Source organism: Myotis daubentonii, chromosome 4, assembly GCF_963259705.1.
Source record: "Myotis daubentonii chromosome 4, mMyoDau2.1, whole genome shotgun sequence".
Taxonomy (NCBI): domain Eukaryota; kingdom Metazoa; phylum Chordata; class Mammalia; order Chiroptera; family Vespertilionidae; genus Myotis; species Myotis daubentonii.
In genome coordinates, this window is record NC_081843.1 from 47,253,375 (window position 1) to 47,270,334 (window position 16,960).

The following is a 16,960-nucleotide window of genomic DNA, read 5'->3' on the forward strand; positions in this document are numbered from 1 at the left end:
AGCAATATCTACCAAATTCAACAATAAATTTAAATAGGTTTAAATGTAGGGGTTTGCAGTTTTCATCTGGTTTATCAGAACATAGCGCAGGTTCTACCACCCCGCCCCCACCCACCCCACCCCCTTGTCTCTCCCTGACCTCCTTCTCTCCCCTACCCTCCTTCCTCCCCTCCCTGCCCGCCCTTTTAAATAAAAAAAATGAATTTCCTAAAGAATATAAGGACATTGTGGAAATTCAAGAGATAATGTTTCCATCTCTTTTTTGTTCTGGATGTGTCTAGATATACATACAGATAACCCACTATGTTTATAATATTTTACTGGTGAAAAAGCCCACTCAGCAGTATCATGCTTCGTTGTGGAGCAGATCCTAAAATGACATGATGTCTCTTGATATACAATTAGAAGCTTGCAGTCAAATTTAAACTCTGTCTCTGGCTCTCGGGGGACTGGGAGAGCAAGAGAGCTCATTCAAGGAGACAAGCAGACAATGAAAGGCGGCATGCAGCGAGGGCGCGAGAGCCTGATCCGAGTCTAATTCAAGGGGATGTTTTTCGCATCCTGATCTTGAGACTTGTTACCAAAAAAGCAAAAGAGTTTTTGTAGGGTTCAGTCAAAGTTCCAATCATCTGTGATTGGTGATATTGTTATTGTAAGCCATTACTCAGAGCTCAGAGAGGGGGGCTTGCAGGTTGTTTTTATTTCTCTCCGAGCCAAGTTTGACTTGACTTCCACTCCAAAGTGGGAGAGAACACATCTCTGCAGCCATGTAGGCCTGAGCAATCCCAGGCCAAGCAAGGAGCAGGAAGGGGAGCGTTATGGCTGGGAGACTCTGTTTTCTATTTACCACACTGAACAGAGGAGAAATTACCAGGGAGAGGCCTCCTGTCAAAGGCCAGCGATTGCGCTATTTTATTTCAAATCAGCTTAGGGTTTTGACAAAGGTTCATGGAAAACTCCGGTCATTAATATCTCTAAAGTCTCTCTGCAAACATTTTCCTAAGGGCTAGGGAAAGTGCCCTCAATTTAGGCATGTTACTTTTTTTAAAATTTTATTTTATTATTTAAAGTATTACAGATAGCAGTACATATGTCTCCTTCCCCCCCCACACCCCCCCCACCATTTACCTTCCCCCGGCCTCCCCTACCCCCCGGCTAGGCATGTTACTTTTGCCCTTTACTTCATTTTTAATGAAATTAGAAATGTACAGACACCCAGAGAGAGGACTGTGACAGTAACTCACATAGCACCTGAATGTAAATACCAGTCTTCTGAGATTTTGCTTCACACCTATGCCCCACTCCCTCCCCCCTCCCTCTTTTTCTACCATATTCTTAGAAGGAAAAGGTAATCAGACATGATCTTTATTTTGCTATGATTATTAGACTGAACTTCGGATGAAGTGAAAAAAATCCATCTATTTAGACAAATAATTTGAAACTCCTTAAACAAAGAGTGAAATGGTCCAATTTGACTTTCTGAAAGTCCAGCTGGCATGGGGTTGTTTATTTAACATCCCACTCTCTTCACCTTGTTTTTCTACCTGAAATGTCTTGCTCCTACCAGGCCCTCCTCTAACCCCCTCCGTCCACAGTGAACCATCGTGCAACCTGCCAGGCTTTCTCCCACCAGAGGCCTTCACCGATCATCCCACCCACATGCCTCTGCAACCCCTTCACGCTCCAGGCAGTATTCTTCCCGACAGAATTTTAATTTCTCTTTGAAAAGTTATTGTTGTCTGTTCATGTTCTATTTTGGGGACAATGGCCAGGAGCCGTCAGGCCCATCTACTAAAGAGAGAGGCCCCGTGGGAGTGGGGGGCACAGGGGACCTTTTTTTCCATCTCTGTCTATACCAGCTTCTAGCACAGAGCCGGCTCCCAGCAGAAAAGCAGGGAATCAGTAAGATGGAAATCAGGCAATGGAAGTAATGAACATCAGGCAGCAAGCCAAGGAGAAATGAATGAGTCTTGGCTTCCTTTCTGAAAGCAGCATAATGTAGGGGCAGAGCTCGGTGGAGGAGTCAGGCGTCCTCAATTGCTGCTTAGCTTTGCCACTTTTGAACTGGGCCGCATTTCACAAGGGAGCTGACTTCTCAGGGCCTCAGTTTCCTTAACAGTAAAACAAAGGGGGCATTTGTTTCTGTTTCAGGAGCAGATGTTTGAGTTCAGCAAACCACAAAAGTTGTAAAAGACAGAGGTGGCAAAAAGCTGGGTGTGACATCGGTAAATATGATGGGAATTGTTGCAGCTCTTTGAGATCAAGATAGTTTGCCACAGTATTACCAGGCCTGCTAAGATCATGACTATAACTGCAGAGCCCTAAAGAGTCATTAGGCTGTATCTGAAACCTCCAAGCAAAGCACATTAAGCGCACTGGCTCAAGAGTGTACGGGAGTGTGGGAGTGTGTAGGGGGTGTTGGTAGAGAGAAAGAAGACTGTCCATAACAAAGGGTCACCTGACACACAAGACTTGCCTTCTCCCCTGAGAAGATAACAGGTTTACAACCAACCTTAATTTTTCCAAAAATGTTTTTTCTAAATGTTCTTCTAAATCCATAGCTGGTTTCCTGTTCCTTCGTGATAGTGGTTTTAGACTTAAAATGGAACATCAATTATACACAGTCGATATTTATTATTATGCTCCATAGAATGCCATCATCATTCTCCAAAACATGTGGAAGTTCGGTCTGTGGTATTTCCCTTTCCTCCGAAATGGGTCCTTTTATGTCTCTGCTAATGGCTGAGGAGAGGCGGGGAGAAAGACTAGCTGCTTTATTAAGCGGCTCGAGCTATTTTTCTCATTTGCATGAACCTTATATCTTAATGCAATATCACCAAACCGTGGCCAGTGTGGTCCCTGAAGACTGGGTGTAAAGGTTTCAACCAAAATCAATGGCCAAGTTGTTCCTAATTCCATTCGGGAAGTAGTCTTCGGGGGGCCAGCTATGCATCCTGTAGACAGCAGGCAGCATCCTCCTCCTGCTCCCGTCCTGGACACAGGGCGGTGTAGGTCGGTGAAGGACACCTGCTGTTGAAACACTGTAATTCTCCAAGTGTTCCTTTGGTGCAAGAACAATCAGCAGCTCAGATCTCTGAGAGACAGGGCCCCAGCGTGCAGCAAACTGGATTTTTTGCACAAACACCTGCTCTCCCTCCTCTCTCTGGGCAGAGGTTTCTTACTCTAACTTGAGAGGTGTCCAGATCGGTTAATCGTGTCAGCTAGTGAAGCAGGCAGCCTTGTCCTCACCCTGTTCTCTATGATATATTGACTTTAAAACATTACTATTAAGGAGGCTGTAAGCGGACAAGTGGTTTCTCTTAACATAGTGGTGTCACAAGTCCTAAAACTGTGGTTGAGGAGCATTTGCATCTTTCCTATCACCTGAGTCTGCAATCACAGGGCCATAAAGTGGAATGAGCCTCGCATGCCGACATGTCTGCAAGCCACCGTGTACTCCTTTTATAGATTTTTATTACTGAAGTCATTAGGGATGTTCAGCCACTCTGTCCACGTCAACTATTATCTTAAGTGCAGTTTCCGTTTATGCTAGCATCTCTTTCCAGACTTCCTTCTGGTCCCCGTTCTTTGTACTGGAAAAGACACACTTTGGCATCCCAGAGACCGGGGTTTGCAGCTTGGCTTTCCCTTCTCACGGGTGTGTTGCAAATGTGGACTGTGTGCTGTCGGGGCATGTTGTCCCGCTACTCTGAGCCTCAGTTTCCTTGTGTGCACAATGGAGATAATAAGGCCTGTGTCCCTGGGTTGCTGTGATGCTCAATAAATAACATGCACATGTACCTTGCACACACAAAGTGCTCAGGAAAACTCTATTTCCAGCCTATCCATTCTCCATTTCCCAAAGCATTCTTTTCCTTTGCATTTGTGTGAATACTGGGGTCTGCATTTAAAAAATCCCACACTCTGAGTTATGCTACGCCGTGGCTGACTCTCCTCCTTCCCCAGCTGCCCAGCCAGCGTGAGGCAGCCGGTGGCCTCAAGGAGGAAGGGGGAGAAGGAGGATGAGAGAGGGCTGCTTCTCCCCTGAACGAATGAAACACCACTTACTAGTCTAGGGCCGTCCTGACAATTTCTTAAGGAACCCCAAGAAAAGGTATTAAAAGGTAATTTTGTGTATCTCCACTGACAAACATTTTCCGAGGGCTGCAAATGTATGTACATTATCTCACAACCAATCTTGCGGTCGTTTTACCCAAAGATGGAAATGGGGGCTCAGGAAGTGCCAGCATTTCGCCAGCAGTCCCAGCAAGTCCGTGGGACAGAGGAAGCCAACCCCCAGGTTTTTGCCCTCTGCTCTTCCTGCTCCCCTCTCTTTATTAGCAGTGGTTTGATTTCATGTAGGAGCTCTTAAACTGACTTCGATTCAGATTTACAAAGACAGTCCCCCTGTACAGGCAAAGATGCGGAGGTCAGACAGCTGAAGCAATGAAAATGAAAATGTTATCCTTCGTGTAAAACCCAACGAAGCTCCGAATGTGATTACACAGTAACAGCGGTGGTCTCTTTGGCCAGGTTAGGATTTCAGTACTGATGGGACTTGAACTTTGTCCTACAACTAAGGCAGTGCCACCTGCTGGGGTTCCTTTGCTCTGGCTTGAGGAACTGCAACTCTCATGCGGGTCCCAGAGCAGTCCGAGGACAGGGACAGCGAAGTGAGCTTGGGCTGCTCCATCCCTCATCGTTGCCACACACAGTGCCACTCCCTCACTGACACACTGATTACCTCTAGCGTTCCCAAGCCAAGTGCAGTTGAGGGGAACCAGGAAAGAGTGCAGAAAAACCAGTCGTGTTCCCTTTGGAAAGAGCACTCGGCAGGTGCATGGGGCTTTTACTGCCCAACCGCTGCCATAATCCCAGAGCCATAAACCTGGCTCGTGCCAAGACAAGCACCAGGGCCGGGCCTCACTGCCCACCGTGCAGAGCTCTAGCAGCCGCCCGCCTCAACTCCTCATCCTCCTCCCACCCTCACACCTCCAGGTGGTGTCCCTGGGCTTGGAAATGGGTTACAATGACGTGTCCGGCCCAGGGTCACTCCATGTACTGTCCTCCCTAATCACCTTCACATGCCCACCCCCTTCTTCATCGGGGCACAGTCACCTAGAATTGTACAGTCTCAGAGCCTGAAGGAGTATCATAGGCTTTTACATTTCGTATTCTTTCAATTTACAGGTAAGGAAACCAGGGGCCAAGGAGGCTACGTGACTTACCCAGAGTCACACTGTTAGCCTACCCTTCTTTCTATTAAGGCCAGTGTGAATTATTGATTATCTTTAAAACTTCCCATGATGGCAGTAAAAAACGTGCTTTTCTGTTTTAAATCTTCACCTGAGGATATGTTTTTATTGAACTTAGAGAGAGAAAGGGAGAGAGACAGAAAAACACCTTCGTTGCCTCTCATACACAGCCCTATCGGGGATCCAACCCATAACCTAGGTATGTTTCTTCACCGTGAATCGAACCAACGACCTTCTGGAGCACAGGATGACGTTCCAACCAACTGAGCCACCCAGACAGGGCTAGAAAATGTGCTTTTTAAGAGAATTACTGAAACATGGTAGTAATTTGCCTTTTAGAAAAAGTGCCACTACTATCACTTCCTTTTTATCTCTAGGCCACAATTATCAAGCACGTTTTGTATTTGCTAGTTTCTAGGTAAATTATTTTTCTCATCTTTTTTCCACTTATTATTAACGTGTTCATTTGGATGCCAGTGTTCTGGAAGATGCTATTGTTGTACCAAATCAGACACGAATTATACTGCTACAGCCAAGTGCACTGATGAACTGTTTGCTGCAGTTGGACATGTAAACAGTGTGGATGGAGCAGCCCAACTGGGTGTTTAAAACAAGCAACATCCATCCATTCATCTGTGTGCACAGTCATTGGGTCCCACTTAGCAGGTTCACTTGCTAAGACTGACTGACACAGAGCAACTTGCACATGATGGTAAGGACGAGCACAATAACTCGAGCAGCAGTGGTGAGGGGCTGCTCCTGAGTGGCATGAAGGTTGCCCTCAGCGGTTTCAGGGATCAGACAGGAAAGTTTTAGGGGGTTGAGGAAGGCTTCATAAGACAATGGAGAGTGATGGGAATGTTTCCAACTGGAAAGGGCCAGCCCCTCTGATTTGGGCAGCTACTACTCAGCTCCGGAATATAGGCCATGTGTAATTTTGGCCCACAAAGCCAGACCTCTGATTTCTTTTTTTAAAAAACCAGAAATCTGGAGTTGTATATTAAATCTCCCCCACTTTTTTCCCCCTCCTGAATGCTAGCAACCAATTTATTTATTTATTTGTTCTCTGTGAGCAAGCTTTGGCCAAGTCCTACCAGTTTTGTGAGTCCAAGTAGAATTTGCTGGGGCAGGATCTGGGGAAATACTTGGGCAGAGAATTGGCCTAGTCTTGGGGTAAATGTGAGTGGTTCTGTGGCTGGGCTTCCCAATCCTAGTGGCTCTTATGAAGTTAACCTGATTAATCAGAAATAAGATGTGGCAATTTGTGACCTCGTTCTCTGACTTCATAATCATTTCCAGTTCTGTCAGAGGTGGTCTCTGTGCCCTCGGTTCTTGTCTTGCTTGTAGGAAGGAATTCAAATAAGAGACAGTACCAAACAGAAGCAAAGCATGCAAGAGATTATTTGTAAGAAGAGGAAATACACTCAGATATAGTCCAAGCAGGAAGCTTAGCTGGCCAAAGCTGAACCAAAGGCCCAACTCATTTGGGCATTTGAGATTTTATACCCTGGAGTTGAGTTGAAAACCTCAGGTTTCAAGGATGCCTCACCAGGATTTAAGCTATAGACCACATACTGGAGGAGGTTTCAAGTCTCTCCCTTCCTCACTCTTGTGTCTTCTAACTCTTGGTTAATTCTTGTTTGTTACGTCTCCCCTGTGTTCCCCTTGATGGTAGCCATCTATCCGGCTCATGTCTATCTAGCTCTACCTACTCTAACAGTTCTAGTGACATTCCCTTTATTAATGCTTTGCTGACAGAATGACCTGCTATATGAATGACAAGGGTATGGGGGGTGGTGGTGGTGGAATATTTAATCATTTTTAAAACAATTAGCAACACAAACACAGTCACAGGATTTTCAGACAGACTCTTTTTAGCCCCTTTTGTTTGGTCCTCAATCTGGAATACCTGAAGGCTAGTTTCCTGGCCTTCTGCAAGGGTCCATTTAACTAACGGCAACCTGCGGTCACAACACCATTTATGCATCAGTTTGGCCTTAAAAACTATAGAGGAAAATTACAGTAAAAAGAATTTTTCTCAGGTCTCAGAGCGTGTAGAAAGTCAACACAATTCTTGCCCATCTGACTCAGAATAAAGTTGTATAATTAATTTGAGATTAACCCAAACAGACCTAATAAATTCACCAACAGAAGCCTATTAAACTTTCTTAAGGTTTTCCATGAATTTTGTGGGTTATGAAAGAATAAGACTACAACTTTATAGTAATGGTGTCTTTTACAAAGGGCATTTCTCTTCAGGCTAAGCATAAAGGAAGGTTGAGACAATTAGATGGAAATTTCAGGCGTAATAAGCTTCCTTCTGAAGTAAATTACTTACTTTTTTTTAGAATCCTCAGATTGACAGTCTTCCCATTATCTGATTTTCTGGATAGCTGCTTTAGTCTGTCATGTTAGCCTCTATAAGCAGGGTTACAGAGAGGGAAACCAACAAATGTCTGCAGGCGCCCCAAAACATTTTTAGGTAACACTTCAAGTTTCAAAGATTACCTAAACAATATCTTTAATCGCGGCAGCCCAGATAACTCAAGATTTTGAAGCACAGTGGAAAGTTCTTGTTTGCTTTTGTTCTCCCAGACAATCCAATTGCTCTTAGCGGGCATACCCAACCTATGTTCTACAGGATGGAAAATGACAATGTGATTGAAGTGGGATTTCTCCACCAAGTAATCACTTCAATAAGAAAACATATTGACTATATATTTACAAGGTTTAGAGCCCAAAGTTGTGTAGGAAGGGAGCTATACATCAAAGCCTCAGCTGAAGAAGATTGTAAAGTGTTCATGTGGACTGGCCAAGATTAACCAGTATTGCCAGAACACCCTCACCCTTATGATGTACATGCTAACAACTTGATGGTGTGATGATAGAAAGACACATAAAACAGCTTTTTTTTTTTTCCTGGCATAGAGCCCTATTGTAAACCTGGAGATATTTAATTTTTTTGTTAATCCTCACCGAGGATATTTTTTCCATTGATTTTTAGAGAAAGTGGAAAGGAGGGGGGGGGGAGAGAGAGAGACACATCGATTGGTTGCCTCCCACTAGCACCCTGACCGGGGCCCAAGAATGTACCCTTGACTGGAAATAGAACTCAAGACCCTTTGGTCCTTGGGCCTATGCTCTACCACTGAACAACACCAGCCAGAGTTAAACCTGGAGAAATTTAAATAACCCATCTCAGCCATGATCCTGGCTATGTGTAGGGATTAAAAGAAGCCACTGAAATGTATAATAAATAGATTTATTCTGCATACAACGCTCTTCCTGCCAGCCTCTGGGGTTGAGAATGTTGCATCTAACCCAATTTTAAGATGGAAAAAGATAAAATCAGGAGATATAATGAAATAGCAGAACTTTGTTAGCTTGTAGGACATCTGCACAAAAATGAATGCAGTTGTGGAAGGATAGAGATTCATTTGTCATGTCAAGAAAAATTAATCTTTAAAAGTATACATGTATTCCCGAAGATTGCTAAAGAAATGAGACTCAGTCTTTTGAGTGCCATTATTCTTCCATTACATGCTGCAAATTCTCTGAGGTACTATGCTCCTGTATAACACTGTAATACTGCTCTTGAGCTCTTGGTAAATGTTGCCGCTTCCTCTTCCCCATATACTTTCTCATCTAAAATATAACAGCCAACTGATGTCTGGTTTATGTTTTACTTAACTCTTATTATTGACTAGAGGCCCGGTGCACAAAAATTTGTGCACTCGGTGGGGGCAGGGGTCCCTCAGCCCAGCCTGTGCCCTCTCGCAGTCTGGGACCCCTTGGGGGATGACCACCTGCTGACTTAGACCTGCTTCCCGGGGGGATTGGGCCTAAGATGGCAATCAGACATCCCTCTGGCAGCTCGGCAGCCCTCGGGGATGTCCACTTGCCATCAGGGAGCAGACCTAAGCTGCAGTCAGACATCCTTAGCACTGCTGAGGAGGCAGGAGAGGCTCCCACCACCACCGCTGTACTGGCAGCCATCAGCCTGGCTTGTGGCTGAGCAGAGCTCCCCCATGTGAGAGCGCAATGACCACCAGAGGGCAGCTCCTGCATTGAGCGTCTGCCCCCTGGTGGTCAGTGTGTGTCATAGTGACCAGTCATTCCCAGTCTTTCTGCTGTTCGGGTCAGTTTGCATATTATCCTTTTACTATATAGGATAGAGGCCTGGTGCATGGGAGGGGGCTGGCTGGTTTGCTCTGAAGGGTGTCCCGGATCAGGGTGGGGGTCCCGCTTGGGTGCCTGGCCAACCTGGGTGAGGGGCTGATGGCTGTTTGCAGCTGGTCACACCCCCTTCGGGGTGGGCGTCCCCACTGGGGTGCCTGGCCAGCCTGGATGAGGGGCTGATGGCTGTTTTCAGGCTGGCCACACCCCCTTCAGGGTGGGGGTCCCCACTGGGGTGCCTGGCCAGTCTGGGTGAAGGGCTGAGGGCTGTTTTCAGGCTGGCGGGCGACTGAGGCTCCCAGCCTCTCCTTTTTTTCTTTTTCTTTTTATTCTGGGATTTATTTACCTTCTATAATTGAAACATTGTTGCTGTCACTGGTGCTCCCAGCTCTGAGGCCGCGGCCAGCTAAAAGCTGGTATCTGGGGTTTGTTTAGCTTCTATAATGGAAATATTGCTGCTTCCGGAGCTCAGAGCTGGGCCGTACCAGGCGAGGAACCTTGGCTTCCTCCATCACTGGAGCAAGCAAACCTCCTGCTCACTTCAGCTGCATGGCTGCTGGCCACCATCTTTGTTGGCAGTTAATTTGCATATTGCACTGATTAGCCAATGGGAATCGTAGCGGAGGTATGGTTAATTACCCTTTCTGTCTTTTATTAGATAGGATTTCACCTCTTCATTGTTATACTGAACGCAAACTATGAGAAACAAATATGAGTACCTCAGAGCTTCTTCACTTTGGGATGAGATTCTCCAGAATAGGAAGAACAGGCAAATGAATGGATGAATGGACTGCTGTGTTTAACCTGTCTGTAAATACTTGTTTATGTCTCTTGGTAACAGGTCACTCTTTGAACAAGTAATCATTTAAAGTTTAATTTTAATCTACACATCAGAGCTGAAGATGTGGAATTGCTTAGGCTATTCTTTCAGCCTCTTTCCCTCTTTGATTTTCAAGATAAAGCCAATTAATTAATGTGCACTTTTCAACTGAAAAAACGATTAAGACCCAGCTGTGACTGTAAAATTATAAGTTGTAATGCAACACTCTGGACTTGTTAATGCTTTTTTTGGCATGAAAAAGAGAGACATAGGTATCTTATATTAAGTGGTGTTCTAAAAAGCATAAGTTAGCAGTTTGTTACTAAGTTTGACCTTTCTACACACAAATCTTAAATGATTGATGGACCAATGTAAAATAGCTTTGTTCAAAAGAGATCATCTTTGGCAGGCTACTTCTAAGGCTTTACTACTCTGGAGAGATGATAAGATATCCTCATTTTACATTAACTTCCCTGATAGATCAACACTTATTTGAAATATGCCTCAGAATTATGTGATATTTACTGTTTTAATAGTCTTCTTTCACTGTATCCAGCTGCTCTACATGGAATGGTTGTTACTTCTAAGATTTAGAGATTTTTTTCTACACATAAAGAGCATCTTTAGGAAAATACAGATGGGTAGAACAGTATATCTGGCATTTTTATTCATGACTATTTCTTTGCAAGGTGGTATATGAGACTGAAATATACAGAGATATGCCTTTTTAAAAAATCAACCTTCCTATTTCAAGATGTGGCTTCAAATTCTCCCTAGAGTATTCTTCAGAGTCTGAAAAGAACCATTTACTTCTTTTTAATCACAGACTCTGTAATTTTATGTATGTCTAAGGTCACTATAGAATTACTATGGAATTCCAGAAAGCAAGGGTAAAAATCTCAATTAAAGGGTCAAGCAGGTAATAGAAACAGTGAATGGGACCAGTTATAGGTACAGGAGTGTGTGTGCGGGGGGGGGGGGGGGGGGGAGTAAGGAGAGGTGTGGTGCCTGAGAGGAACTGTTATTTAGGTCAATATGAAAAATATTCTGGCCCCAACTGGTTGCTCAGTGGTTAGAGCGTCAACCCTCAAACTGAAGAGTCTTGGGTTGAATTCCTGTCAAGGGCACGTACCTCAGTTGCAGGCTCGATCCCGGCCCCAGTTGAGGTGCTAGTGGGAGGCAACCAATTGATGTGTCTCTCTTGCATGATGTTTCTCTATGTTTCTCCCCCTCCCTTCCACTCTCTCTAAAAATCAATAGAAAAAAATACTCAGGTGAGGATTTAAAAAAAAAAAAAGAAAAGAAGAAAGAAAGATATTCTGATTTGTCTAAAGGTTAGAAATCTCCTAATTTTTCAATATTGGCAACTACAAATTTTTGAAAGATCCTGGGCTGGCCAAACAAAACACGTCTGAGGGGATGTCTTGCTGCTAAAAACCTGCTGAGAAGGAAAAGGGATTTACACCTTTAAAAAAAATGTTTCTTCAGTTGTTCACATTTTGAGGGGTGCCATTTCGTAATTGTGAAATAGCCGCCGATAACAGCCTATTATAGGCTGAGGACAGAGGGACGAAGGCTCTCAGTCACAGGTCTGGGAGAAGCTTGTGAAAGCGCGGGTGCCTGGGGAAGGCGGTGTGCCGTGGGGTAATGGATGGATGCAGGTTCCTTATGTGAAACACAATAATCAGTGAATTCACAATGGAAAAGATAAGAAGCAGAGACCTCTTTTCTCTTAAATTTACCGTCAAGGCCATTTCATTTTTATGGAGCTGAATAAAGCTGACTTGCGAAAAGAGAAAGAAAATCCTTCTTTGCTCTTTGGCAGGGTGAAGTAGAGAAAGAAAGTCTCCCCCTGAACTACTATGAGGCCAGAAGCCTTGCTGCTATATCTCACACTGCTGCACTGCGCTGGGGCTGGCTTCCCAGAAGATTCTGAGCCAATCAGTATTTCGCATGGCAACTGTAAGTACCCACAATCCCGCTCTCTCCCTTTGTGGACACTGTAGCGTGCATCAACCAGTGAAACATTAAAAAGTTTAATAGGATAGGAGACTTATTGGTCACTTTGAACTTGTGCAGGTGGCAAAGTTAATTCAAGTCAAGTCGGTGGAATGCCCGTTCTATAACTTCATTAAATGCTGTTGTATGACACATATGTGTGAGCATTTGAAACGTTCCTCAATACTTTCAATGAAGTCTCTGTTACCACATGGAGGCTGTGATCCAGCTGGAAACCAGCTGTGAAACAATATCACTATCCCTTGGGTATTTCTAGTATTGCACATTTTCATATGTAATTAACATATGAATTTTCCTAGAAGATAAGGACAGAAAATAGTAAGACTGCTTTGGAGCATTCTAGAGACAAAGATGAACTTTTTTTTAGACTTAGAGATTATATCATTGCTAGATTTAGGTAGAGTGAATTTTAATCCTGAAGGCCTATTTTAACTGTTTATACAATTTTCCTTTTGGTCTGCTTCATTGTCAAGGATAGAAAGCAACATGACTGAGAATTTAGTTGATTCCTCAAATGAAGAAAATTTACTTGTACATTGGATGGAGCAGCCAATGTACTGCTTTTTTTCCTTCCCTCCAAAAGACAAAATATTTTATCGCAGTAAAAATGAAAGAGAGCATTTTCCCCTAAAATATATATTTTCCCAGTAATTATCCCAAAACAAACATCGAATAAACCATACAAAAGGTGTTTAAACTAATATGGAATACTGATAAGATCCATTAATGCCCAGCTTTCTGCTGGATGGTCCGGGATGAAAAACATAATTTTATAAGGTGAGGTGGCGAGACTGATACATAAAACAATGAGAGAACAGAAGTCAGAGCATGACTGAGGCCAAATTATGTAGTTTAAGATCATCATTCTTGAAGTGGCAGAGTCCACTTAATTCAAGGTACCAAACCTTAGTAAGCACTTATTTAGCACCATTTGAGATAGGTATACAGAAGAGACCCCAGCCCAAATGTGCTGCTGAAAGGATACTCCAGTGAGCACCTGAACCTTGATAGTACTGAGACATGCTACTGTTTGAGCAAGCTCCTTAATGAATGGGTAAATGAAATTTCAGCGCAGTGGAGAGAAAGGCACGAGATAATTCCATACTAAAGCTTAATTGTGAGTAAAATAACTGTGGCTCCTGAATAAGACACCCACTGTGAGTCATGCCCAGATACTACTGAGGTTTATAGTGACGGGTCTGAGCATAAATCTGTGAATGGTTTTCGAGTCATTATATGCCCACCCAACCACCTGAAAACAAATGCCTTTTAAATGTGACTCATCTTTCTTTCCTCCTTAGTTTCTTTGGGGGAATGCTTGTGCTCCGAAGTTGGTAGGATTACAGGCAGAGAGGTTTTTGAGATGTAGGTATGTCTAAAGGTCAGGCATTATTACAAATTGCTCACTGTCAACCAAAGAGAACTGTGAGAAAGGAGAAATAGGCTCACTCACTCTCCAAGCCAGGGAAAGTCCAGATCACCCGACTGGCTACACTCAGTTTGACCCTGTCCTGTCAAAGTGCCCGTTACTGTGAGATCAACCAATTGCTTCACTCAAGAGCAAACTTCCCACAGTTCCTAGAATGCCAACCAACCTAGCGGGGCCGCCTTCAATGGCAGATTATTCCAAATGGACGCCTGTGGAGACTGTATTTTTCTTCTGGCTCCTGGTCGAGGGCTCTCGCCTCCAGACCACATTGCCTTTGTGGTGATTGATGGGAAGGCCGCTTTGAAACAGTTTTGTCCCAAGACAAGATCTTTGGCAGACTGCCCCCCAGGCTTAGCACTCTAAAGAAGATGAAAAGAGAACTGGGGAGAAAGAGCACCTTCATGTAAAGGGTTCACTTGCAAGTTTAAGCCCCAGGAAGAGGGACAAGTCAGAAATGGTGACACTTGGAAATATAAATGCAGGCTTATTACCATCTGAAAATGAAACTGTAACATGATCATTCTTTTAAAGAGCACTCTTCCATCATAATTTTTCCTAAAATAACAGACTCATTGAAGATGGAAAATGGTTCTATGGTCTGACTTAAATATGGTTTTGTTTTGTAGACAGCCCCCTTTCTCTCCCTGCCCTGTCGATTCTTGGCTTGATTTCCTTTTCCCTTTGTTGCCCCATCTCCTCTTTTCACAGATACAAAACAGTATCCGGTGTTTGTGGGCCACAAGCCAGGACGGAACAGCACACAGAGGCACCGACTGGACATCCAGATGATCATGATCATGAACAGGACCCTCTACATCGCTGCCCGGTGAGTGGCCTGGTCCACAGCTCTGCTTTCCAAGCATCTGAAGGTCCTAAGATATAAATGGACCCGCTGTGCATCTTGTTAAAAAGACCATGACATTCCCAAACAGAGTGTTATTTAATTAAAGGCTACTTTAGTGTGTCAAGCAATCATTCTTTTGAGACTTTCTGTGTCTGCCTGATGTAATACGGCTTTAGATAATTGCCTATTTTGGATTTTAGACTCAAGTAATCCAATGTTTTTCTGGGACATATATGCAAATATTTATTCAAGCACTGAGTAGAGTGCCTTTCTCCTTCGTACTTGTTTGTTAAATTAAGTTGAATGTGTAAACATGTATTATTATATAGTTTGTGTATATTAAACCTGTTTGTATTTCTGCAGTGAATGGATAGTATATATCATTACTTTAACAGATTGGCAGTAGCACCCAAAGATTCTTTGATTTGGATCTAGTAAGAAAATATTCATCCACTGGGGAAATGTCATTTAAACACACTATGTCTCAAAGCTGGCTGGCATGGTAAGAAAACTGCCTAAACAGGTGTCACATGGATTTAGGCTTTTGTTTTAAGTTCGCTCTTGATTTACCTGGAATATTTCTCTGTCAAATGAGAGGTTGGAATAGATTATCTTAATGAAGTCTCTTGGGATTCTAACAATGTATGATCCCCTTTTAAAGGTGTGTAGCACATTCAAAATAATCTCTAAATGAACAGCAATAAGGAACACCATCATGTGAAATTCCACTGTGGTTTTACTGAGTCTATATTGATTAATTATCTCACACAGGGAGAAAGAAATAGAGATTGTGTTTGTGGTTCTTGTCTGGCTGTGAGCACAGGTAAAGAACAGGTAAATGACAACAGTGGTTGATTCTTTTAAAGCACGTAGATTTTCTGAAATGACAAGCTGTATGACATAAAGTAAAAACAACAACAGAACCATCGGTGAGATTAAAATATCCTGCAAGTACCCCACATTTGGTCACAGGGAGCAATGTCAAAACACTTTTTTAAAATTTCAGTTCACAAAAACTATATAGTACATACTAGTTGTATGTGCCCTATAAATTGCAAATGTAATTTTAAGTTCTTTAGAAATGCTAATTCACTCGATCCTGAAAGAAACCCTATGAGAAGGAGATATTATTATTCCTCATGTCTTATGGGAGGAAACCAAAGTACAAAGAGGTAAATGATTAGGTCCAAATGACAGAGCAGGATTTGAACCAGAATGGTCTTGTTTTAGAGTCTGAGTCATTACTCCCTATACTGTACAGCCTACTGAGCAGTAGAGGTGGTAATATCTGTCCTGGGAATAACCTTCTAAGAGCTATTGCCCAAGAACATAGTCATTGCATGCATTCATTAAAAAGCATTTCAACAAGGTCTTCAGTAGACATGTCTGTAGCAGAATATTAACTTCTTCTTAAATATTTTTTGTTTCCTAAATGTAGCAGGGCGGGAAGACTACATTTGTATCCAAACAAATGATTAAACATTGGGTCTGTGAGAATAGGCTGATCGATAATGTTCTATAGATTGTTCACTTTGCAGTGGAATCTCTGGATGATATGCCTGATGATTTAGCAAGGCTGTGGGCTGCAGTTCCAGGGTGTACCTGAGTTAGGAGCAAAGGGCTAGGCAAACTTAATCCTGACCATTATTCCAGCTGGTTAAAACCGTTTTAAACTAACCCCTTGTACCAAAAAAAGGAGAAAGAAGAAATGGAAGGGGGAAAAGGAGAAACACATTCAATTTTTAAAAACTATGAAGCAGACTCGCCTTTTGTTAGAGGTAAAATTTATAAAACCCTAGCACTGACAAGCTGTTTTCACTCTATACTCAGCCACTGCCCTTCAATACACACTCTTGGAAGATTCCTAAAGGAGTTCCGTGGCTGCCATTTTTAGGGTCTTTCCTCTCACTTTAATTTCCCATTTCCCATCGTTGCTCTGAGAGATCCAGGTTCCTAGGCAGCAAATAACACGATTTCAAGTTAAATCCTTCCACCAGGCTCAAGCCAGGGCAACACAATTCAGTGGTATTTACTGGAATGGGGAAGAGGAAGGCCTAGGATTAAGTCAGTTTATGTTCAAATAACTTAATTCAGTAAGGGCTGGGTATGAATCCTAGGATGCACTCGTTGGTGCTTGGGAATACCCTCTGACCCTGGACTGCTTGTGTTCGCTGGGCAATGAGATCTCTTGGATATTGAAAAAGATTGCACTGTCCAAAAGGAGGTTTCATTCACAGATTGTATTGTTAAAAGGCTTCCCAATCCTTCTGGACAGTTGGTGTCAGCAATCGGAAGCTCCATCCAGAACCCAGGGACTGACTGAGGCTTGATGGCACGAACCCCTTTCAGTTCTGCTTCATTATTATCCATTTTGTAAATTCTTTTCTTCCCTTTAATCTCTAAACTGCTAATTAACA

The 16,960-nt window shown here is 43.2% G+C and overlaps 1 protein-coding gene across 5 annotated transcripts in view; it reads left to right on the forward strand.

Moving 5' to 3' along the window:
* SEMA6A (semaphorin 6A) overlaps positions 1–16,960 on the forward strand; it is a 128,546-nt gene that overhangs the window by 56,612 nt on the left and 54,974 nt on the right. For 4 of the 5 annotated variants that reach the window (XM_059693832.1, XM_059693835.1, XM_059693834.1 and 1 more), the window contains exons 2-3: positions 12,077–12,213; positions 14,408–14,525. In XM_059693832.1, the coding sequence (XP_059549815.1) occupies positions 12,114–12,213; positions 14,408–14,525 (218 nt within the window). In that variant the 5' untranslated portion in view covers positions 12,077–12,113. Of the gene's footprint in view, positions 1–12,000; positions 12,214–14,407; positions 14,526–16,960 lie in introns of all 5 variants that reach the window. The other variant, XM_059693833.1, reaches the window with a different exon arrangement.